This window comes from Dinoponera quadriceps, unplaced genomic scaffold (assembly GCF_001313825.1).
Source record: "Dinoponera quadriceps isolate SergipeBrazil2010 unplaced genomic scaffold, ASM131382v1 scaffold163, whole genome shotgun sequence".
Lineage (NCBI taxonomy): Eukaryota > Metazoa > Arthropoda > Insecta > Hymenoptera > Formicidae > Dinoponera > Dinoponera quadriceps.
In genome coordinates this window covers 876,522-901,014 of record NW_014554384.1, presented here as the reverse complement: position 1 = coordinate 901,014, position 24,493 = coordinate 876,522, and the positions used below count along the sequence as shown (strand labels likewise).

Genomic DNA, 24,493 nt, shown 5'->3' with positions numbered 1-24,493 from the left:
CGGGGGAGGGAAACGCGTCCCCCCCCCTCTCCCCCTCCCCCCGGAGATAATTATACTCAACGCATCAAGACGGCTCTTGCCTTACGGCACCACCTGCCGCGTGCGTGTGCGCCGTGTCTCTCTAATTGTGTGTGCGTAACAAGACGTGAGCGTGCCAAGACGTGTCTGTAACCACGCCGCGTGTCTCTGGGTTCTCGCAGTTCTGGCGATGCATGAGACTATATTGAAATGCCCGACGCCTGGTTGCAACGGCCGCGGCCATGTCAGCTCCAATCGGAACACGCACAGGAGCCTGTCCGGATGTCCCATCGCCGCGGCCAATAAGCAGGCCGCACGCGAGGCACGACACAAGGCTCAAGGTAAGGCAGCACAGGTCACCCACGTCCCACCGTGTGCGCGTCCGGCTTGATACGGCCCGGACACGAAAATCCCCTCGCGCTGCCCGCTAGACGCGACGAGAGATTAACGCTTGACCGCTAGAGACGAGAGAGTAGAGGTTCTGTAATCTTGCGCGCGTAAGACACGCATCTCGCTCTTCGGGCTGGCTTCGCCCGTGGCATTCGCCCCGACGAGGGTCGCGAGGCCGATTCCCTGCGCGAGATCGCACGACGCGCGGACGTGTCAGCTGAGATACTGAACATTATCGCGCATTGTGTCGACGAGATCCCGAGTCGAAATTTTCATCCTACTTCCGACCTGAAAATTCCATTTGACGCCTACATTGATATTCTGAAGTCTATACCTCGTTTGATTCTATTTAACCTCTCTAGTTGAAATTGTGTAGCTCTACCTCCGACCTCGATATTCTGTGTAAAGTCTACTTGGATATCAGGGTTGGGAAAGTTACTTTTGAAGAGTAATTCGTTACTCATTGAAAAAATAATGCGTTACCGTTACTCGTTACCCACTGAAAAAAGTAACTCGTGACGCTTAATAAAATCGTAACGATTTAAATAGTCGAATTTCCAATTGTTAACTTTGTATCATTATTTAAGTTCTTGCCGATTTGCAGGAATATCTAGATACATTTTATTATTAATAACCATGTGAACACAAGCTACAGTAGTAGTGGCAGAAGAAATTAATTTAATATTATTTTTTACGCACATGACGTTTATGTACTATTGCTATCAAATATAAAATTATCTCCTTCAATAACCTTCGATAATGTGAATGTAATATCTTAATAATATTAGAAGAACAGGTTCGGTTTGGAAGACACGAAAGGTTTTACGAAGCTTTGCTGAAGTTCTCTTAGGACTTACAAGTGGCATTTTATACATTTTCTGTCATTTAGAGGGGCTAAGTACACGGTAAAAAATTTTGTGTAAATAATGGTCCACTGAAATTTTTGTATTACTTTAACAAGGTATATATTAAAAAAAATAATATGTTAACAAAGTAAATATGTTAATTTAACATATATCTGTGTAATTTTTTTTATATATTCCCATATTAAAATAACGCAAAAATTTCAATGGATCGTTGTTTACACAGAATTTTTTACTGTATAGGAAAATTTCCATATGAAAAATGAAATCTACATTGATCCTTCAGAACCTACAAATGTTAGAAAATTCGGGTCGAAAGTAGGTTTAAAATTCCGACTCGGGATGCACTCGGGATAATGCAGCACATTTGCATCTACTCCTAAGAATCGGAGAAGTGTCTTTTGATTTCGAAAAAGCGGTTGGGTTAGATTTTCAGTCGACTCGAAGGCTCAGATGTAACGTCAATGGCTCAGTTCGCAACGCAACGCGATTCGAGGTCTCTTGTACAACTTTCCGTAGAATAAACGTGATTATCGGGACATTTTGTTCCCATTAGTTGAATGCGAACGAACGTTGCAAGTATCCTCGACGGTCCTTGAAAGGATCATATTTATTATATAATAATCTTAATTGTGCAAGAGATGCATTATGCGCGCCGAAGACAAAAATTCATTGAGCTGTCGTTCCTTCGAACTGATCCATTGAGGTGTCTTACTGCGACATCGACAGCTGCATGTTACTTGATATGGGATACTAGCGAGCGTAACAATGCTTCTTAGTAGAAGAGAGTAGTACATTTGATTTGACACGAACGTCGATCCGCACTGACACTCCAAGTTCTTGCGAGAAAACCCCCCGTGCCCCGCGCGTCTCATCCACTTGCGATTAAACACACGCGACTTCCTACCCGCCCGACAGTGCCGGGAATACCGCCGGAGTACATCAGCACGAATCTCCTACCGCCATCGATGGACACGAAGAGCTACTCGCAGTACGGCTCGACGGCGCAGGACACGAAGCCGGTGCTGAGCAGCTTGAGCTACGACTACTACTCGACGACGAAGAACACCGGGATCAACGTGAAGCCGCCGAAGACGCCCGAGGAGAACAGCACGACGCGGCCCACCAAGGTGCCCAAGACGGAGAACATGACCCTCAGCAGCAGTTGCTGCAACACCCTCTCCACGAGGAACCAGAACACGGGCGAGCTGCTGGTCCCGAAGACGGAGGACACCGCGTCCTGCCGCGTGAACTCGCCGCCGCCGCCGCCGCCCCCCGCGGTGCGACAGACCTACGATTCCTACATGAGCCAAGACTCCAACTCCTCGTCCATGTCGTCGATGGACGCGATGGGCTCCAGGCAGTCCATAGGCGCGACGATCCACCACCCCAGCCAGCACCCGACGCACCACGTGCTACCGATGCAACCGGTCGCCTATCCGATGCCGATGGTGGAGGACACCAGAATGAGCCATCAGATGTCGCAAAGGTCACCGTACGAGCCGACGGCGATGATGGCCGCGGCGGCTGCCGCAGCTGCGGCTGCGACCACCACGGAGGACCTCTACCACCACAGGTCGACCGAGCACGCGAGAGCGTACATGCACCCGGGCGCGAGCAACATCGCGCGACCGGTAGTCACGTACTCCAACGACATCGCGGCCGGCAGAGGCTACGAGAACGCGGTGGTGAGCGCGGCCAATCACCGGCCTTACGATCCGGGTACCACCGCGACCTACGAGAGATACGACACGCAGTCGTGCGTGCCGATACCGTCGCAGCAGCAGCAACAGCAGCAGCAGCAGCAACAGCAGCAGCAGCAGCAGCTCCACTCGAGGGCGAATATGTATTATCTGGGTCAGACCGGCATGACGCCGGAGGAGCAGGAGCGGGTTTACCACCAGGAGGCAGCGGCGGCCGCGCAACAGCATCAGATGGCGATGGCCGCCGCTACCGCGGCAGGAATGATGAAGACCGAAGATGGTAACTTGTTCGGAATCATCCCCGCGGGTGCTCAAGACTCGGCCGTGACTAAACGTTGCGTCTCTGTGGATGTTGCAGTGAAGTGTGTTACGGTCGCGCAGGTGCAGCAGATGCAGAAACCCGGTGGACCGCCCACCTCGCCTGGGGGATCGGTGATGGACTTATCTACCTCCAGTGTTACCTCCACCAGTCCGCAGGTGAGTTGAAACCGCTCGATCTCTCGTGAGCGCGCGCGCGCGCGCAAGGAGAAGTTTCGGATTTTTATCGACGACGACGACGTGGTTCGCAGGCGCCACCCTACGGCTCGAACAGTCTCAGTCCGCAGTATGGGGGAGGACAAACGGTGGGAAGCAGTCCTCAGGCAGCAGCGAGTCCCCACTTGACGGCCAGCCCTCAAGTCCCTAGTCCTCAGGGCCAGACTCTGGACCTCAGCGTCAACAGACTTCACAGGTACGTGATACCTCTCGTATCGATCGGAGTCAAACTCGACTATGATTTCTAAGTGCGACTTTCAAGACGTGTGATGTTTAACATGATGATTTCCAGTGACTATCTCGAAAAAACTAAAGTTTTAATGCGACGAGAAAGGTGGTAAATAATCTATGATTCACGCTGTTTGTTAGCTCGTTTCATTGTTTCTTATCCGATATATTTTTCATGTTATTGATTATGTCTTATACATGTAAACTAAAAGAACGTAATAATATTATAACACCGGTCATTGGTAAAGTTTTGTAAAGATTCATCTTTCGAAATTCGAACGTCGGAAATTAAATCAGAAATTAACACGCAGAAAAAATTGCTAGATTCAACTAAATAATTATTCTAATATTCCTTAACAAATTTTTACTTGGATCAAATCAATAAATATATATATATATATATATATATGTTCCAAGCAAAAATTTGCTAAGGAATATTGAAATAATTATTTATTTGAATATAACGCTTTTTTCTGTCAGGTTTTATTAGACTCGAATAGATTCTAACCTGATGAAGTCTCTAGGGCGCCTCGGAATGATATCAGACACTTGGAAGATCTCAGCTGAAATTAAATTACAGTTTCCAGACAGATACATATTGCATCTATTGCAGTGGTGCGCCCAGTCCGCAGTACTCCACCGGTCACGGTGAAGCCGTGGCGGTTCCGGTGGGTCCGGGTTTCCCAGCGCCGCGGCCGATCGAGGAGCAGACCGAGCCCGTTGATTTCTCAACGGCGAACGAGCCAGTCAATTTCAGCGGAGGTCCGGGGATCAGGCCTGTTCCCGGGTTTCCGCCGCCCGGGGTGCACGTGACGGCGTACAGTCGCGAGAGCACGCCCGACAGCGGGGGTTCCCACTACATGGACGCCTACCGAGAGCCTACTAGTGAGTTATCATCGTTTATCGGATAACTGCGCGATCCGCGCCCCGTGCGGCTCTCCTTCGCGCTCACGTTTGACGTTGTTCGTCGGGAAATTGGAAAATTCAACATTAGAAACATTAAAGAAACATCAGAAAATAGGGGGTGGTACTATTCGATATATTCGAAGCTTTCAAACTCTATTCGAAGATTCGAAATGTCGAAGCTGCTAATAAAACTAATTTCGGAGAGTGCAAAAAAATGCTGTGCAATTAGAAAGTATCAGTTTAACTCAGGCAACATTAAGACGTCCTTTCCGACGGTAAGAATTCGAATATTCGAGTATCCGAATGTCCGAATTTTCACACATGTTCAAAATTTCATTATTGGAACATAACGTGTCGGAGATTTAGCAATTCGAAGATTCGAATATAATTTCCAGCCCTGTTAGAAAATTCAAGTCAAGTTGCGAAAGATTTTTGCGGAACGCAAGTCGCACGCTCGCCGAAATGACTGACGGTCAAATCAACGTCGCGGTGAGATATTCATGTCGCGGAGGCTTCCTTTCGCGCCGGAATATCGCGCGAATATACGAACATTTTCGCGTCCTGTTGAAACGTTGGCAAAAATGACGGCGTTTCTTGGTCTCGGAACTGTCGCGTTTCCACGCGCCGCTTATCTCGCGGCGTACACGCGGCATAATTGGCGAATTCGCCGCGAGAACACGGCGAGAAAGGCGGCGGAGCGGTCATTTCGGGGCGCGATAATGCCGGGCGAAGATGGGACGGGGTGAAAAAACAAACGGGCGTGCGCGCGCGCGGAGGAGGGCACGACGGCGTGTCCTTAACGCTATAAATTTTACTCGGTACACGCGGCGGGGGAGACACACGCGGAGCGTTAATGTGTCCTTACACGGGCGTCGTGTAACGTCAGGCGATAGCGGGGGCGACGGGGCGCGCGGACGAGGGATTCGGAGGAGAACAAAGAGCCCGACGCCCCCGGGGGTCGGCAAGGGTGGCGAGGGACGTAGGTGGGTGTAGGGGACGATACGCGGTTACAACCGTCGAATAAAAATTCACCAGAACAGTACATGGACTGCTATAATAGGCACCTATGGCCGAACTCTCATTTTCCTCGGTCTCTCTGTACCTTGGCATTCCAAACCCGCGGCCCATCTCTCCCTCCCATCCCTCCGCCCCCGCGCGTTCGTTCTCTCTCTTTCTCCCTCCGATCGTCCCCCGTTTTCTCCGTTTCTCGCACTCTCCCTCCCTCGCCCGTCATTCCCTCTCTCTCTCTCTCTTTCTCTCTTTTCCTCTATCCTTCGGCCTGAATGTGCACCGTGCGCACCCTTCCCGTCGAACCACCCCCTGTGACGGTACACGGCCATTGTTAATTATCAATATTTCGCGTACACGTAGCGCCGGCAAAAGTCCGGCGCGGCCGATATTGTGCGGACTCTGACGCTGGGGAGTAGTTATTGAAATTGAAACATTCGAGCACACACAGCGCCGTGTTCCCCGGCCTCGACACACACAGGCCCGCTGTGTTCACGCGACGTCGAGCGCGCGAGCGCACAGTCGGCCTTCCATCCGTCGGCTATTTGCACTGCGTGCTCTCTCGACAAAATGAATTCTTGCCAGTAAATAAACGTGTAGATTTTACAACAGTTAATCAAGCAGCGGGCTGCTCCTGTGCCGCGGCTATGTTCGCGCTATTTCCGCGTCTGCCGTTCGGCGGTGCGCGATTACATGACACGCGTGTGCGCGTATTTGCGCAGGGTGTCCCAGAAATCGTGCCTTTTCTCTGCTCCGTACGGTCTAATTGAAGTTAATATTCTTGGTTTTTCATGACGCTCGCCGACCGATATCGCGGTATCGATAATTCTCTCGTCATTTATTGGATTCATTTTTTGGATTCAATTGGTTAAAAACTCTTGACGAATTAAATCGTACTAAAGTAGTTGTGGTATAAAAAAATTAAATGTTTTTTTTTAAGAATTTGTAGAAACTTGCATTATATATAGATTTAAATATGACCTAATTATTGGCGCAATTACAAGTAGATTGATCATTCGGGAGCTAAAGTATTCGCAACTGAAAATTACACTTTTTATACATATTTCTTAAAGTTAATGTCCTATTTTTAACTTCTATTTGTAATTTCCCTTAAACCGCATTTAGAATTTTAATGAGAAAGTATTATGATCAGTAGTTCCAGTATTGAGCCCAGGGATTTTGTACAAGATAAATCGTTTTATTGAAAAATATTACTGATATACGACCGTTGCTTTATTTGCTTAATTTTTCTTGCGCCAGATTACGGACCAATGAGTCCTCATCCAGGATACGGGATGACCGGCGTTCAACCCGAGTATCCCGGAAACACGTACACCGCTTACCCCACTGCAGGTTACAACTGTGGTGGAACTTACCCGGGTGGCCCGGTGACTTCCGGTTATCAGATTCCAGCGGGTTACACCCCGGCACCGTGCTACAGCATGCCACCCCCGCAACACACGGTTGGACCCCTCGATAAACCGTCCGGCAAGGACGACAGGTAGGACGCATTCCGTTACTATCTTTTTTTTTTCGTGATGGAGTATCGCGATTATAATTGTAGGCGACACTTGTGGTTCATTGCGAACTTCCATCTGCGAATACTTTATAAAGACGATTCTATGCTCATCGGTCGAAGGTCGAAATTATTACTCGGAATTAAACGGTCGGAGTGAAACTTCCACTCGAAGGACATTTCGATCTCTCGATGAAGCTTCGGTCAAAATACTGTCGCGAATCCCGTCGCGGAATATTTTCACCGCACATTTTTGGCACTGGACGCGGCTCTCCGTGTTTGCGAACTTGCGTTCGCACACGCATTCGACAATGTCATCTCGATGAGACGCAAAAGCAGACAGCCACTCTCCAGCGCTGAAAAATGCGATAGGAATGCGGATATCGTTGTCCGTTGTTCGCGTCAGTTAACATTGTTAGAGAATACGTCCACACGTCGTGCAGGCGAGCATCATCGCGAGCTCTCGCCTTGGTACTTACTTGCCTTGCGGAAAGGATCGCACGAATCCTTCACGCGATAGATTCGTGGCCAAAGCTCGAAAAGACGTGGAGGCAGCGGCGGCGGCGGTGGCGGCGGCAATGCTGGTGGCGGCGGTAGCGACGGCTAACATCGGCGGAGGGAGGCGGGTGGAGGAGGGGGCAACTCGCGCATACCCACCTCCATTTTGTTAATTAAAGTAATTACTCTTCGTACCGAAAGTGCCAACCTTATTCTAATTGACGTGAAGCTCCGGCGGTATGGAGAAGGCGCGTGGTTGGGCGTATAAGAAGAGGATGAGGCTCGAGTGGAGGGCGCGCTCGCTCGCCCGCGCGCGTGCGGGGCGAGAGGGTTGAACGGTACGGGGAAGGGCTGTGGAGGAGAGAGGTAGGATAAGATTAAAATGGGAGGTGGGGTATAATCAGTTGCCACCGCACTGGATTATGGGTCGAGACCTGGCGTCACCCCCCGCCGTGGGTTAGAACCCGGAACACACCTCCTCGGCTACCTAGCTCGAGGCAAAGCTGCTTTCTCGACCCTCTTGTAGCCTCACCGCGGCGGTCCAAAATTCGACGCGTCGCCTTTCGCGAATCCTACGAGCGGCACTTACGAAAGCGCGAGTCCGTATGTGTATCCATAGCCGGAAGTTCGAGAACGCGATCGTATAGTTAAGATAGTAGTAGCATAAAATGTGTTTTTCAAGAATTCGTCGAAAACATCAAAATGATATCATGTTAAGGTCATCTTGACTTTTTGTTCCATTTGGGAACTGAAAATAATATGTTTTATAAGTATTCCTCAAGATCATATTTTGATCTGTACATCTCTATTAGATCAACTGATGCATAAAAATGGCACTAGTAAGAAAAATGAAAAATAATAATATTTTCATATCAGTAATATTATGTACATATATATCTATCTCAACTTTGTTTAAAATTCATATTTAGATAATAAAATAAATGCATAGGAATGTAATTTTTCTTGATAAATGCTAAATTGATGAATAGCCTTCTTGATACGCCACTGCAAATACGGCACTTAGCGCTGCAACTACCTTAAGTATGCTTCAGATCCACATTCACACTAAAGGTTAATAACAAATAACAAATATTACATTAAATATTAAATATTCGTAACGGTTATTCTCAACGGTTATATTGGTTTCGTCTTCTGTTCCGTTCGGTGGGCTTCCGAAATAAAAGGTACGCTCGGTCGTGCCGCAAAATTAATCTTCCCATGTCCGTTCTCCAATCGTGGGTTGTATCTTTATTGAAACGCTATAACGTGGAACACGTACGACCGGCCGAAACCTCGGTAAAACCAATCTATGTCCGAACTTCAACTTTATTAATGGTGGCGGGCAATATAACTACTACCCTTCGCGTCCTAACTATATTATCGGCCCTCTCTCTCTTTCTCTCTCTCTCTCTCTCTCGAAAACGCTTATTGGTACGTTCCGATTCGGGTCAACCGTTTGAATGTACGGCGGTAACAATCGCATGAGGCAGATCGTGAGAGAGGCGGATCTTTATTTTGCCGAGGTAAATTTTTTTAAATTTCATATCCCGTTTAATAATTATTTAAAACTCATTTAAAGGCGAAAAAATTCTCACAGATCTCCGAGCATCTGCTGGGCTTTGAATTTTAGTGCGGAAGCGATTTTTGCTGAAAGATTTTATCGTAATTACTATTTACATATATTTCTGCGCGTCCTCTCTCTCTCTCTCTCTCTCTCTCTCTCTCTTTCTCTCTCTCTTCGTGCGCGTTGGACACCGTGTGACATAGTATTTGAAGCCCCGTAAAAGTCTACAAAGCGATGTCATACATAAATACTTCATACACACATAAATCATCCCGTAAAGTATATTAAAATATCCGATGAAAAGTTAATTAAATTTTCAAAGAACGGATCATGGCACACACACACACGCACTGTTGCTTTACACCGGCTAGAGGACACCGAGCCTCTAACTCTTTTGATCTCTCTTGTTTTCCGAGAAATGTTAAATATGTATATGTTCTTACATGTAGAAGTAATTTTTAATTAGTAATTTAAACAATGCTGACAAAGAGTAAAGTTTTCAACTTCTGTGCGGGACATCCACACATATGACCCAGCGGGTTCGGAAGGGTTAAAGGGTCGACCGCAACGCACTCGCGCAGCTCGTCGCTACTATCCTCGCCCAAGACGAGGGCGACGGAGGCGAACGAAGGCTGCAAAAACGCGCGACGGTAGATACGTAGTCCGTCGGCGTAGCGGTGAATTGCACTCAAGTCTGCGTCCGCCGGCTCTCTCGGTTGGCCGGCAATATCGCGGCCACTCAAGGGCCATCGAGGTTTCCGAGGCTTTCTCATAGTCGACGTCGGCTCGCCCATCTACGAGACTACGATGAGACCGGATTGCAAGAGACGAAGCGCTTACCCCTCCAGTCGACGCGCGCGTTCCTTCGGCCTGCTTCTCCGCTCCCACGTCCTCCTCCTCCTTCGCCCCCATCGCGCTCTTTATCCCGCGTTTCGACATTTTTTTCATATCACACTATCACGTCGTGCACCGCCCCTTCCACTCGCGCCCCGAGAGGGAAGTTACGGAACGCAATATAACTTTGCGCCGCTCTTTAACTATTATATGCCGTACGCGCGCGCCTGTACGTGTCCACGTTTGAGAAAATGACTGATGGTGGTCGGTCGCGCTCGGATATGTCGAGGTTGCGTCAAACGATTTGCTCGAGTGCTCGGCAGCTCGGCAAGCTGTGTCATTTCGAGTCGCCGCCACCGGCTGAATCTGTTGAAAGAAGGTAGATGCGATTAAGGGGCTACAGTCGAGCGCCTCGAAGAAAAATTCAGTGTTTGAATTTTTCGACCGACTATATTTATTGACTTTTAGGACGTTCTTTTTAGGGACGATTCTTCATATATTTTTATTTATATATTACATTAAACCTATTGCAAAAAATTGACATGTAACGCTGTTATCGCTGCTTCCGTGAAGCTAGTCTCTGTGTTAAATTTTTTTTATAAAGGAAAAGAGAAGAAATTTTTGGCAAAAAGGTCGAACTTTGAATGTTAAATTAATATTGCGATAGAAGTTAAATTTGATATTTATATCAAATGATTAAATATTATCAATAATGTCAGCGCTTTTCAACTATCCAAAAATCCATTTCATGTCATAAAAATTGATTTAAAGACGTAAATTTACTAATTTAATAACTTTATAAAAAGTTAATATTTAAAAAATCGATTTAAAAACCACAAGATTAGATAATCTTACTAAGAATATCTATTACATATATCAAAAGTACAGCTAAATCGACCAATAGTTCCCGAGATACTTTGACCGATTAGCGACGATGAGTTTCACGGAAGCAATAATAACAGCGTTAAGTATCAACTTTTTGTAATGGACTTCATACAATATGCAAATAAAAATATGAAGAATCATCTTTCAAAAGGACATCTTCATAACGTCAATAATGTGATCAGCAGAAAAATTCGAACATTGGACGTTTTCCAAGTTCGGGTGTGTAGCCCTTTAATCGGACGGAGATACAAGATCGGCGGATCATCGCGGATTCGCGCTCGCGTGTCGCGCTCGAGCAGCATCGGATCTAGCGTATCAGCCGAGTTAGAGAGAGATTGTCGACGATTCAGTAATAACCGGGGATTCCCGATTTCACGGTTATAATGTTGTTCGGTGCAGTATGAGTGTGAGGAGATACTCGTTGAATTTTGCGCCTCGGCCCGCCCCTCGTGGTCGCGACGGCAAGGAGCTGATACAGTGCCCCACGTCGTCCTGTGATGGCATGGGTCATGTCTCAGGGAACTACGCTACCCACAGAAGGCAAGGCAGCATCTCGACATTTACACCAAGACTTTAACGTGAACGCTCGATTATGTATATATCGATATGGCGATGCAGCACGCACGCACGCACGCTACATACATACATACACGCATACATCACATGTCCACTCGCCACACATGTGACATACAAATACACATATAGAGATATGCGAACTAATCGAATTCAAATCGAATCGAATCTTATCTGATTCAGTTTAAATTGGAATCCCTATGATTCGAATCCGAATAATTCCAAAATTTCGAAGAAGATTCGAATACAAATCACGCACATTAGCATTGACGAAGTACTATTAAAGACGTTAAAGCCTTGCAGGAATTGATATGATTTAAGAAATTCACTGTACGTTAAGATCCTTTTTAAAAATATTAAAAGCAGTAACTTAAGACAAGAGATATTATTAAAATTTACGTCTTTAAATCAATTTTTATGACATGAAATGGATTTTTGGTTGATTGAAAAGCGCTGACATTATTGATAATATTTAATCATTTGATATAAATATCAAATTTAACTTCTATCGCAATATTAATTTTACAATTTAAAATTATTTTAATGTGAGTGTTGTAGATATATTTACGATGCATAATATATTATATATTTGTATGAAAACGCATTTCTAAAATCATTCAGTTTCTACATTGATCGTAAATGGCAGATAATGTCAATGGTTTTCAAAATATTTTAGTATTTAATTTATGACTTCATATCTGACTGTTTCGATTACTGCTACTCTAAGTAAAATATATTTCATCAGTATCAATTTTATTCTAAATGCTTAAATATATATATATATATATATATATATCTTACTTTAAGTGATTTAAAATGAGTTGATATTACAAGATCGATGTTATCCCTTTCATACCGGAGTCTCCCTTCATGTTGAATTCAATGGTTATGTTAATTAACAATTATATTTCATCGATTCGATTCGGGTGAAATTTCGTCGATTCGATTCGAATTTGAAAATAAAAGATGAGATTTGATTCAACATCAAAAATCCTTTATTCGCATATCTCTACACTCATACACACACATACACACATACACGCACACATTCCTAAATTTATGCTAGCCCTCTTTTTGGTCTTCCCCGACAAAGCTTCCAGTAGTCATTTATCACGTCCGAGAGCGCGGAAGAATGACGATATGTCCTGAAATTATTATACACACGTACACGCAAGGCGATATCAAGTAAATTTGCGAGTTTACATTTACATGGATGGTTTCTCTTGCATCGATGCATATTGGTGGTCCGTGGCGTAGTTGCTTCTTAAGTGTGTTGCGATACGAAACATACGTCTAGAAATCCCTCTCTCTATCTATCTTTCCCTCTCTCTCTCTCTCTTTCTTTCTCTTTTTCTCTTTCCTAGTTGAGCGGTTGAGTTGTAACCTGTTCGATATTATGTTGCCACATATATCTATATATAACATACATGTGAATATCCAATGGTACTATAGCTATCTTGCATAAGTATATGCGATATATAGTCTTGATTTTTCTTTTCTTTTTTTTCTGCCTTCCTTTCGTTACATATTATCTATCTGTTTCTCTCTCTCTCTCTCTCTCACACTTCCTGGTTTAGCCCCACGTACGTGCCTATCCACGTTACATTTATGCGATATATACCAAAGATGTGTAGATGAGCCTCGTAACTGAATGAAACTCTTTCTTTCCTCCCTTCTTACTTTCGTTTCCTCGCTGTTTTTACCCGACCCCTACGAAAGGAAAAAGGGAAATGGCAAAATCAAGACGCTCGGCGTTGCGAAAGGAATCGGCATTGCAGAAGGTTCACCCGCTTCCGAACGCGAGACTCGTTCGCTTTCGTACGCATATACGTAGTGATCGATCACCGACGACTACCCGTCCGTTTAAATAAAAGCCGCTTTCGCCAGCCTCGAGTGGGCAGCTTCGTAGCGAACTGTTGTCGATGACCATGTCATAGCAGAACAAGTAGCGATCAGAGATCCACCCACCGCGGAATCTCGCTTCGTGAGGAAGTACGAAGGCCTCGTGCGAAAGTCAATTGGCAATTGGCGAGTTTCATTGGGGTCAGGTGTGAGTGTGCTCCCTGCTCTCCCTTTCGATGTGTTTCTTAGGGTAAGAATCCGGTCATTGCGATCAACGCGAGCCCGATAGGTGCGATTGATCTTTACGAGCGACACCTCATGAGTGATCCAACTGGAACACGGCGTTGCCATTTGCATGCTACCAACACGATCCGGCCGCATCGATCGCAAAATAAAGAAAAGAAGATAATATACATACATACATCCGGATATTCGAGAGTGTCTCCGGGGCGTGAGACTCGAAGCGATCGTTGGCGTGCGACATACTCGAACAAGACACGCGAGTCTTAAGTCTCCCTTCCCCTGAATGTCTTCGGTCGAACTGGACGCAAGGCAAGTCGTCCAAGAAAGCTAAATCGTACTCGTAATGGCAGTGCGCCGGGGTCCGTACGCCTCTTGCCGCTTCGACGATTATAATCGTGCGGATATTTATACAGCGGCGATTAACGAATGAATTCACATAGCAATACGTAATGACTCTGGTGGTGCGTCGTGCCGCACCGCACGTCGTCGTGCGACTCGTAGATGATTATTTCGCCGAGAACGAGATGTCCGGTGCTCGTCCTCGAGGTCTGATGTTTAATCGAGACGTTGATCGTCTCCCCTTCGAGACGAGCAGCTTATTAGGTCATGTGAGTACTTACGACATCGTGGCAACGTCGCGTAAATTGCATGCGATGTGTTGCTGAAACGATGGTTGGACGTTTCTGAGGTGTGCGTTCGTGACCGAAGCCATGAGGATTAGCGCGTTGCGAAACTTCGCCGGGTTGTAACGCGGCGCGTTTCTTAACTGCGCGGCGAATAATCGAGTAATTTCCGCGCGGGATCGGCGATGCACACGCAGCGTGCGGTCTTCATGGTGTTTTCGCAACGCGTCGAAATAGAAGAGAGTCTTCTTTCCTTTGCAGCCTCTCCGGATGTCCGCGAGCGGACCGCTCGCAGATCCAGGCGCATTCCCAGGAGCTCAAATGTCCCACGCCGGGCTGCGACGGTTCCGGACACGTCACGGGAAATTACTCGTCGCACAGGAGTTTGTCCGGTTGTCCGCGAGCCAACAAGCCGAAGAGTAAACCCCGAGATGGCCAAGATTCGGAGCCCTTGAGGTCAGTCGACGTATACGCTTTCAATTACACGCTCTTTACTCCGCATCGCACTTCCTCTCCGGCGGATCAACACGAAGATCAGTCGCGTTCCTCGTTTTTTTTTCGCTCACGAAGAAATTGGCCTGTTTAACAACAAAAAAAGTTTAGCGTACATTATATTGGTTGCATTTTGTATTGAACGACTACTTTCAAATCTAGAAGATCCAAAACAGGATCAAAAGGATCGCATTTGCAAAATAAACATAAGAAGCGACAATAGTACAAAAAAAAATTTCACGTTGTTTAAACTATATTTCTTTCGTGTAATATTTGCGTAACGCCTTAAGGGGTTCTAATTTACGGTTGCGAACTTCTTTTTCTTCTCGGTCTCATAATTCCGCCACTTTTTTTCAATTTTTATCTAACACACTATAAATATATTCTCAATATTGCAAATTTGAAGAAGATGCAAAAAATAAATGGAAAATTTCAAAATTCTAGATCAGTATAATCCCTTAAGAAAATGCACATACGAAGGTACGTGACATTGAGGACACGATCGGTCTTAGTCGCTTAGATATTTATTCCGTTCGGCAAAATCAGAGTTTCCGATGATTAAGAAACCATTCAGTTCGTGCGACACTTCTGCTTTCTGTACCCTGACAACTCCGATATTTGTCACAATATATCCAAACTATATTTCAGAAGCATGATGAGATCGGAAAATGTAAAAATGATAAATGATAAATACATAAATGAAGACGCGGCGCGACGGTATATACGAAAAGAGAGCGAGGGTTATCGTGGACGCTCGGTAGGCTCTGGTTTCAGGGCGCGATTATATCTCGCAAGCTCTGCAATTTGCGGGCGCCGCAATAATCGCGATCTCAATTTGCGTTTTCGTCGCGTTCGCACGTTGCACGTAGCACAGCTAACGCAGGTATCTTCTCGACCGCATTGCACGTACCGGGAGGCTGTCGCGCGGGAGACCGAAAGGGGAAATCCCGTTCCCTCGTAACCGCATCCTAACTCCCAGCCCGAATTATATCCCGCGCAAAGGCGAAGACGCTGACTAATAACTGGCGGTTTCCGCTCGTTTCACGCTCGCTCTGTGCGGATGGATTATGTGGTGTTGGTGACGGTGGTGTTGGCATTTTGGACTACAGATGTCCAATCCCGGGTTGCGACGGGTCCGGCCATGCCACCGGCAAATTCCTGTCGCACCGCAGGTAAGGCTCGTAAGGATCTTCACGCAGCTCGGACCTCTCTCCGGGATAATCGCGCACTCCTCTTTCCGGCGACCGATTAATCTCACTCATTTCAATATTTTCGGTCTAACCCACCTTCCTCCCACCTTGATCGCGAGATTAAACGTCGCGAGTGTCTCCGACACGATTGGCCGATATCTGATGTAATAGGTTTGTTCGTTTTAACCGAACTAGATTGCTCTTTTTGCACTAGAGTGCAACGAGAGAGCGAAACAAGTATGTAATCTGGAAAAGGAAGGGAAAGAAATTCCAGTTCAATCAAAACGAGCAAGCCTAACTACACGTTTCGGAACTTCGGTGAAAGAAAATGGACCGTGCTTGACTTTTTGAACGATTGTGAAGAACCTCAGTGTTGTTTATACTTTTCAAATCGTGTATCCAATTTGCATCTTTATTTTTCTTAAAACGTACTTCACGTGGGTTGGATCTTGTATAACTACGGCCAATCGACTGAATAGAAATCTCCTACAGGAATCTTTTCGTTTCTACAACCGAATTTTCGTTGGGTCTCCAGGCAACGGAAAATTCAGTTAACTAACGTTCAACAACGGGAATTATCGCGCGCTTACACGGCAATAATTGCGCGGGAATCCTTGATAACGCTCTAATGAATAAACCCGACAATGTTTACCGATTAGTCTCGTTCATTTGTATGTTTTCTGTTCTAACATCACATTTTTGCCATGTTAACTGCTAGATCACAAGATTAAACGTCGCGAGTGCCTCTGGCACGATTGGCCGAGCACGATAATTACGCGTAACCGAGATATGTGCATAGCATGATACGGCATTCCCGACCGCCGTGGTTACGCGGCAATAATTACACGGAGATCCCCGATAATGCTTTGATGAATCTGACAATGTTTACGACGCTTGTCTATCCGCCCGTAATCTTCACGCATCCTCATTTCCTCATTACAGCGCGTCTGGCTGCCCGATCGCGAACAGGAACAAGATGCGGGTGCTGGAGTCCGGCGGTACGGTTGAGCAACACAAGGCGGCCGTGGCGGCCGCGACGGCCATGAAGTTCGAGGGTGTCAATTGCCCCACGCCCGGATGCGACGGAATCGGCCACATAAACGGCTCTTTCTCGACACACAGATCCCTGTCGGGCTGCCCGATAGCCGGCCACGCTGTGAAGAAGCCGAAATTCGAGGATAATATGAGCATGTACGGCAAAGGAATCACCGGTGAGGATCGAGTTGCCTCTGATGACGCCTCCTGCGGCTGTCGATACTTAACGATCGAAGAATAAAACTGTCAGAGCACGCTGTGCGTGAGAGACCAGTCGTTACGAGGAATCAGATCGAATCTTACTGAATGAGAGACCGCGCGAGACCGCGAGAGAGTTCTTCTCGCGCGCAGCTGCCAAAATTGAATATTACCGAGACACGTTGTGTCTCATTAGCACGCGCTAGAGAAAGATAGAGAGAGAGAGAGAGAGAGAGGAAATATGTTCTAGAGTAGATAAGACAGTTTAAGTTCGCCCTCTGTTCTTCTCCATTATGTTTGCGCATCGCGCTCGTTCAGGAGCTTCGTCGACGACTACGTCCGTGCGTGTCTTCCCAGTAAGCAAGAAATCATTAACGCAACGTTATCACAACGACATCTTATAATATGTAACTTTTTCAAATATGTGGTTCCCAATGTTGTATATAACGTCATTGTTAACAACATTTGATCCAAACATTAAAAATGATATCTCTATATTTGGATTTTAATATTTAGGAATATTATGTTATCAAGTAACATTTTAAAGATATTTATAAAATATTACGTCAAAATGTTTATAAAATCCACATAAAGTCAACGTTTGAAAAGATTGATTTAATGTTTCTTGCTTACTGGGCTCGCTTCGGTGTGTTCGCGCGAGAAAATTGACAACCGATGCGGGAAAAAGGAAAAGAGAAAAAGATCGCACTCCGTTGATTTCGCACGCAATGATTTCGCGAGTTCTCTCTGGACGAGCGCGCTGCTAAAACATACGGAATTATGTACCTTTCTTTGTAAACTTGTGCATATCTAACCTTGTACTTGATCCCGTGCTATGCCATACTCTGCTCTTCACGCAATGATGTGCTGTCATACCAATGAGAGTGACCCCCCCTCCCCCTCCCCGTCCTTCCGTTTTTCTCCCGACTCTCAGAATTCGTTTTCTTGATTTCTTCTCTTTAAGTATTACTTTCTCGTTTCTCGACTTTTTTTTTTCGTTCTCTCAGCGACGACGAGTCGATCCAGATTTGCGAATAATAAAAAAAAATAAAAAAAAACGTCGCGATCGATTGGAACGCGAAACGGTGAGAAGACGCCACGGATAAGCTCACGAAAGAGAAGAAGCACCCGCAAAACATAACGAAAAAAAAAAAGAAAAAAGAAAGAAAAAGAAAAAAAATCGCATATACGATGTAGCATTGTACTTTGTGTAATCGTTTCTTCATTTCTTTCTTTTCCTTCCTTTTCGATTCGATCCCGCGCAGGTACCTCTTCCTTCGTTATGTACAAGACAGAAATGTAAAACCAGAAAACCAGCCGTATGCCTTAATGAAATGGAAAATAATATATTCTGATTTATTCTGGGATCACGATCAGCTCCTTTCCTGTTGAGCTTTGCGGAGCACGATTACTTTTGAAGGTAAGGGACTGACGTATTCGCCACTTGTTTCTTATGTGTTTTCGGTGTTACATACAAGATCCACACACCAGTATCTTTTTTTTTTTTTTATATATTCTTTACGAGACGACGTCCGAGTGTTGGCAACGATTCGTGCGAATCGCGTGCAAAACCGTCTCCGTCGGCACGATAAATTACCGGTCTTCAAGCTTTCCTCTCTCGCTCATGTCCACGCGCGACCATCGTTATGTCGCGCATCAACGCCAGCACTCGGTGCCTATCGTCTCTCTCTCGTTTTTTTTTTCTTCTATCTGGTATGATGGCACCTCACGCTAAATCCCCGAAGACACCCCGACATCGTCCCGATCATATCACCTCCCACGGCACTCCTGTCAGGTTCGTGCGTCTCTTACCGAATCGGAGCACACGCTTGATCGAACGAGCATCAAAATGTTTCTCGCTTTTCCGCCGAGATGCCGAGACCTTGTCACCTTTGGCACGAACCGTACGCAGAAGAAACCGTATTTACCGTCCCATTATCTCGAGACAAGCTCAACTGCAGTGACTTGGGCCGAGCGAAGCGAAGGGGAAGCGCAGGGTGGCCGGCGACCGCGCCACCGGGATTCGGAGCATTCCGTTTCAAATCCTATTGACGCGCGCGCGCGCGCGCGATGATGTCTGTTCTCCTCGCGAACAAAACAAGCCGCATCGCTGCCTAAGTCGCTGCCTGAACTGATTATATCCTTGGCGTAATTACTTACATGCTCGTTAACATTGTATATCCATATGTATCGCGTCAAAAGAGAACCCCGCAAGCCCGCTCGGACTTTTCGATCTGACGCTTTCCGATCGTGATTGCTCTCGAGCGATAGCGAGCGTTACCTTTTTCACGGAACAAGCCTTTCACGGGAAAAAAAAAAGAGAACGCTTCCGTTTGAGTACGGTAGAGAATTCGTGCGAGCCTCCGCCAGGGTCGGGGGCCTCGAATCGTACCGGTTTCCAGTGCAGTTTCCTCGCAAGTTCGATAAAGAGCGCTCATTTCAACTTCGCGTGTAATCGCGCCGTCGTCGTCGCCGCTTGCGCGAGACGACAGAGGCGCGCGAATCACAATGTGTGCGGGTGTATGTGTATCTGTATGTGCACGCGCGACGCTCGGTGATAACGAAACGACACACTGGAAACCGGGCGGCACGATTCGCTTTCTGCCGTACGACGGACAGTCTACCAAACTGGACCGTGTCTGTCCTTGTCCTCAGGGGTAGAAGCCGGTGGTCCGGCTCACGGGGGTGCGGTGGGCACGGGTCAGGGTAACTCGAGCGGTAGCGGGACCGCCGGTGCCCAGAGCGAGGATCTCTACACACTGGAGGCTGAGATCACCGAGCTCCAGAGAGAGAACGCCCGGGTCGAGTCGCAGGTCCTACGCCTGCGCTCGGATATCACAGCCATGGAGAATCAGCTCAAGCACGGCGAAAAGGTCAGTGTTTGCTCAATCGGTAACGGTATACCCTGTGTCGAGTAAATAGGGAACACGGAACGCGATCGGGGTCTTATCATGCTTGAGACATTCAGATTTTCCTCCGTTCCGTTATCGAATTTTGGTACTCGCGTCAGCGAATTGCTCGCGCTATCGTTTACCCTTGGTCGGCGTTTCCTATTTCACGGAGAAATCATTCCGCAGGATGCCGCACTTTTTTCTATATTAACCATACGTTGATATCGCGCTGAAATAACCGAATGCTGATCGATTTGTTTGTTGTACGTTGAGAAAGAAAAAAAAAACAAGAATTCACGGAAAATTCTATTTTGGAACCGAATTCTTTGATGTACCGAGACGAAACGTTTGGCTTAAATCTACGGACACTCGAATTTGAATCGTGTCATCACATTCACACATGTGGAATGCTCTTTTTAGCTAAACTGACTGCGCTGGTTCGAAAAATTGACATACACATTAAAGCATACGCACGAGATCCTCGCGCTTCGGTACGCTTCGCGTACATTTCTTCAAGTGCGGCAAGTTCAGCTAAAAAGTACGGGGTCAATGGTCACCTGCACTTCCTTGACCCATTCGTCTTAATCGATCGTATATCCAAAAGCTTTTAGCTTCATCCCCTGCCGGTGTTCATTTTGCACCTTCAGCCGTTTCTTACCAGTCGTGTGCATGTACGGCCCGGGTCGGAGCAACGGGGTAGCGCATTATCGTGTCTCTCTTTCCGCAGGAAACATCAACGATAGCTCAGCGTAACAACAATCTGACCGAATACTACCAGTCGCTGCGCGACAACATGATCTCCCTGCTAGAGCACGTGCGAATACCGAACGCCCCGGGCGGACCGCAGGAGAAGATAGGCCACGAGAACTTCGACAGTTACCTGACGAAGCTGCAGACTCTGTGCACCGCCGACAGCTACTGCACCGACGAAAGCAACCGGCCGATCTACGAGACGGTGAAGACCGCTCTGCAGGACTTCACGGTCCTGCCGACACCCATCTGAGACCATCCTTAAGGCTCGACGATTGGGTACTGAGAGCATCGCTCGGAGCTCGCGCGACCCATAAGCGACTCGTGTTCGTAGTTCACCTCACGTTCACCGAGTGCACCGAGTGAACGAATGAGAGAGACGCCCCGGCACCGAGACCGCCGCCGGCGTCGATCGTCACCGAGCTCCGCGCGGGATCGGCCTACGACCTTGGGAGAAACCCGACTTCGTGACGCGTGATTCACCGGGATGCCGCGGCGGCTCGGCCGCGCGACGTCACACGCGTGGATTTCGGAGTGCGCGCGGGACGCACTCACGTGCCGCAGTCGCGCGACGACGTCGGTGAAAGCCGCTCGCCGGCCGGGCACGCCGACACCGGCGCGCATAAGCTGTCCTGTCAGTGAGCGCTGTAACGGCATCTAAACCGGATGACGGCTCCGTGAGCATCCATCCGAGCTATAAGCTTGACGGACTGTTATTCTACTATGCGCGGAGCGACGTTGCTCATTAGCGATATATCTTTTGTACATAATGAATGAATCTACGTCTCAAGAGTATCACGATCGACGGGTCGCGACGCCGGCCGCCGCCGCTGCCGTCGTCGTCGTCTCGTAGTGTAAATACACACAGGCATACACACACGCGCATATATACACACACACAACGGGAGAGGAATGCATTTATATATTATTCGACGGGTCGATGGTTAACGCTCTAAGTCGTGTAAAGAGGAAAAATGAAAAAAGAACAAGATTGACCTTAGCTGTATATCGGGATTCTTGCACTTTGCCGCTGTGTAACTGTTATTACCGGGTTTCGAGCGATCGGCGCGCGCGAGACTTACGAGGGCCGGCGTGTCCACCCAATGACGCTTCTGCTGAACCGAGGGCTACTTATAAAGCAAGTTTATCGGCTAACCATTTACCAGCTAGTCACTATTATTATTATTATGATTATTACTACTACTACTATTATTACTACTTACTGTAACTGTTACCAAACCAAAGCCGGATCGTTTTTAGCGATTAATCCAATCGTCACATTATTGCTACCACTACTCTTACTACTGTCGATAAAGTATAGTCACGAGTATACCAATGCATTTATATAATATTAACGAGTCTACGAGAGAAAAGTGCGACGCGTTGTGTCCATAGGTTGTACATATAGTCACAGAGATATACAATTATTATTAGGCGTGAGAGTCGCTGGCGATAATGAGCTGCGATTTCGGTGGGGCGAGGAGAAAGAGAGACGCGGTGAGAGGGGGAGGGAGAAAGAGTAGAAAAGGAAAGACGTGTACGCGGGATTAAGAAGGGACGGACTCTTCTTCATCGATAGATGTCGATGGCAAACATGATGCAATGTTCGAATTTATAACTGTCCGAGGCGAATCGCGGGTGATCCGCAGACGATCATTCAAGGACTGCGGTAAAGGGCGTCGAGGTTGAGCGTGTCCCTTCGGGACACGCGACACGGCCGATTCGGTCGGAGGATACTCGTTCGTACGTGCAATAATTGTAGGATGCGTCGCATTCTCTCCTGTACATTCGCGAATTACTTGCCGCACCGTGAGAGATCCACGTGTACATTTTGCATCGGCGCGGTTGTTACTGTTTCGTTGATCACACAATTTACGTTGCTATTTATTATGATTATTATTACTATTATTGCGCTCGTTCGTTTCGCTGCTGGATCGAGAAACGAGGGGAAAGCTACGAGAATCTGTAAATACCGAAAGTGTCCGGAGCGCGCGAGTCGTAGGAATCGTCGCTTCTCGTAGGAACTGCAATTAGAATTACGGGTGTTATTATTATTATTATTATTCACGGGTTTCACGCCCGGAACTTTCGTTTTCGCGCTGGCTGACCTTTCACACCCACGTCGATCGACATGGATGCGAGGGAACGAGGAAAACATCGAGACGTTTCAACGACGTTGCGAGCGTACGTTCCGTCGATCACGAATCGGAACGACTAGGAGTAACAAAAGAGAGTACGTGTCCGCGTGAAAACGGTGCCGTCGGAGATTTTATCGACTCATTACTCTAATCTACAGTAATTGATACCACTGGCAAAATATACGGCGCGTTATCGCGGTGGTGACATAACGCGTGAGATATTTTTAATATTCTTATTCCGAGCTGTTATCGCAATGAGACACGCGGTGCCGGTGATAAAGTAGCAGACATGTCGATCGGTGATAATCAGTGATTGCCGGCGTAAGGCTGCATTACGTTAAGATTATGCTGAGTTAGGCTCCAAATGTGGGTACGAGATGTGTTGTACATAGAGAAATCGGGAAACGGAAGTTACGGAGGAATTAATTGTTCGCCTGTGAGGCCGACGAGGTGTCGGGGAGGAAAGCATGCAGAAGTAAATATACTTTAACCAACCACCGTGTAGTGAGAGAAATAATAAACTAAAGATAGCGATAGTCGACCGACAATTACGAATAATCTCGACGTTATAATTATTCTTGTCACTATCATTATCATTATAATTACGGTTATTACTGTCACTATCGTCAGGCGATTCTTTTATTTTAGCGCGATTATGGCGAGTACGAAGAAGGTGGATAAACGAGCGAATGTGGGATGAATAGATTAACCAACAATTGACAGTGTGACTACATTTTGACTTTCCCGCATCACCTCCCGCGTTCCGTTGCAATATCATTGATATACTCGGCGGTATCATCATTCGTATCATTATCGTCGTCATCTACTAGTCATGTGTGTGATCATTACTGTTAATAATACGATGATTATGATTATGATTTCTATTATCAGCATTAGTTTGATTATTATTATTATTATTATATTATGATTGCTATTGATAGCTTTCAATTTATCTCCATCTCTATTGCCGTTACGTTTCTATTATCATTGCGATTATGATTGTTGCCGTTAATGAAATTCTACAGGTACATAAGTTCAATAACATGCTTTAAGTAAGTATAAATGTTACTCCGATTGAATAAAGGGTATTTATCGATGAACACTGATCATTTTTTCCACGCCTTATGTTGCGCTCTCGCGACACTCGTTCGACGAGAGCCGAGACACGATACGTAAGGAGATTCAATTTAACAAACGAGTACACGGTCTTACCAACTTCGTAAATACAAGAACGTTTGCGTCATCAAATTGCGTCTAAGGTAATAATGAGGCATTTCCTGTACGATCTGAAACTTTGCAAGAAACGATGGTAAAAGAAGGAGAGAGAAAGAGAAAGAGCCCAGATAGCATCGCGATGAATAGAAATTTATAAAGTATACATCTGTTGATATGAAGTAATTCTATACGATACTTCAAAAAGTTGGCAGGAATTCCAATCTTGGCGCATGTAACTTTCTGGATCATTCTTATAATATTCTACCACAAATTTTTAAAGAATTACAATTCAGAGAAGAAGACTTCATCATGCTATCTGGAGGAAAGAGGAGACACATGTAGGAGGACGACAAAAA

At 46.4% G+C, this 24,493-nt stretch overlaps 1 protein-coding gene across 1 annotated transcript in view; it reads left to right on the top strand.

The window, feature by feature from the left end:
- The window catches only part of LOC106748100, a 136,495-nt gene extending 112,513 nt beyond the window's left edge, over positions 1-23,982 (top strand). The window contains exons 7-16 of the mRNA XM_014626315.1: positions 201-359; positions 2,190-3,451; positions 3,544-3,704; positions 4,350-4,621; positions 6,911-7,151; positions 14,490-14,684; positions 15,830-15,892; positions 16,853-17,121; positions 19,799-20,016; positions 20,762-23,982. Coding sequence (XP_014481801.1) covers positions 201-359; positions 2,190-3,451; positions 3,544-3,704; positions 4,350-4,621; positions 6,911-7,151; positions 14,490-14,684; positions 15,830-15,892; positions 16,853-17,121; positions 19,799-20,016; positions 20,762-21,037 — 3,116 coding nt within the window. The 3' untranslated portion in view covers positions 21,038-23,982. The remainder of the gene's footprint in view (positions 1-200; positions 360-2,189; positions 3,452-3,543; positions 3,705-4,349; positions 4,622-6,910; positions 7,152-14,489; positions 14,685-15,829; positions 15,893-16,852; positions 17,122-19,798; positions 20,017-20,761) is intronic.
- The last annotated feature ends 511 nt before the right edge of the window (positions 23,983-24,493 follow it).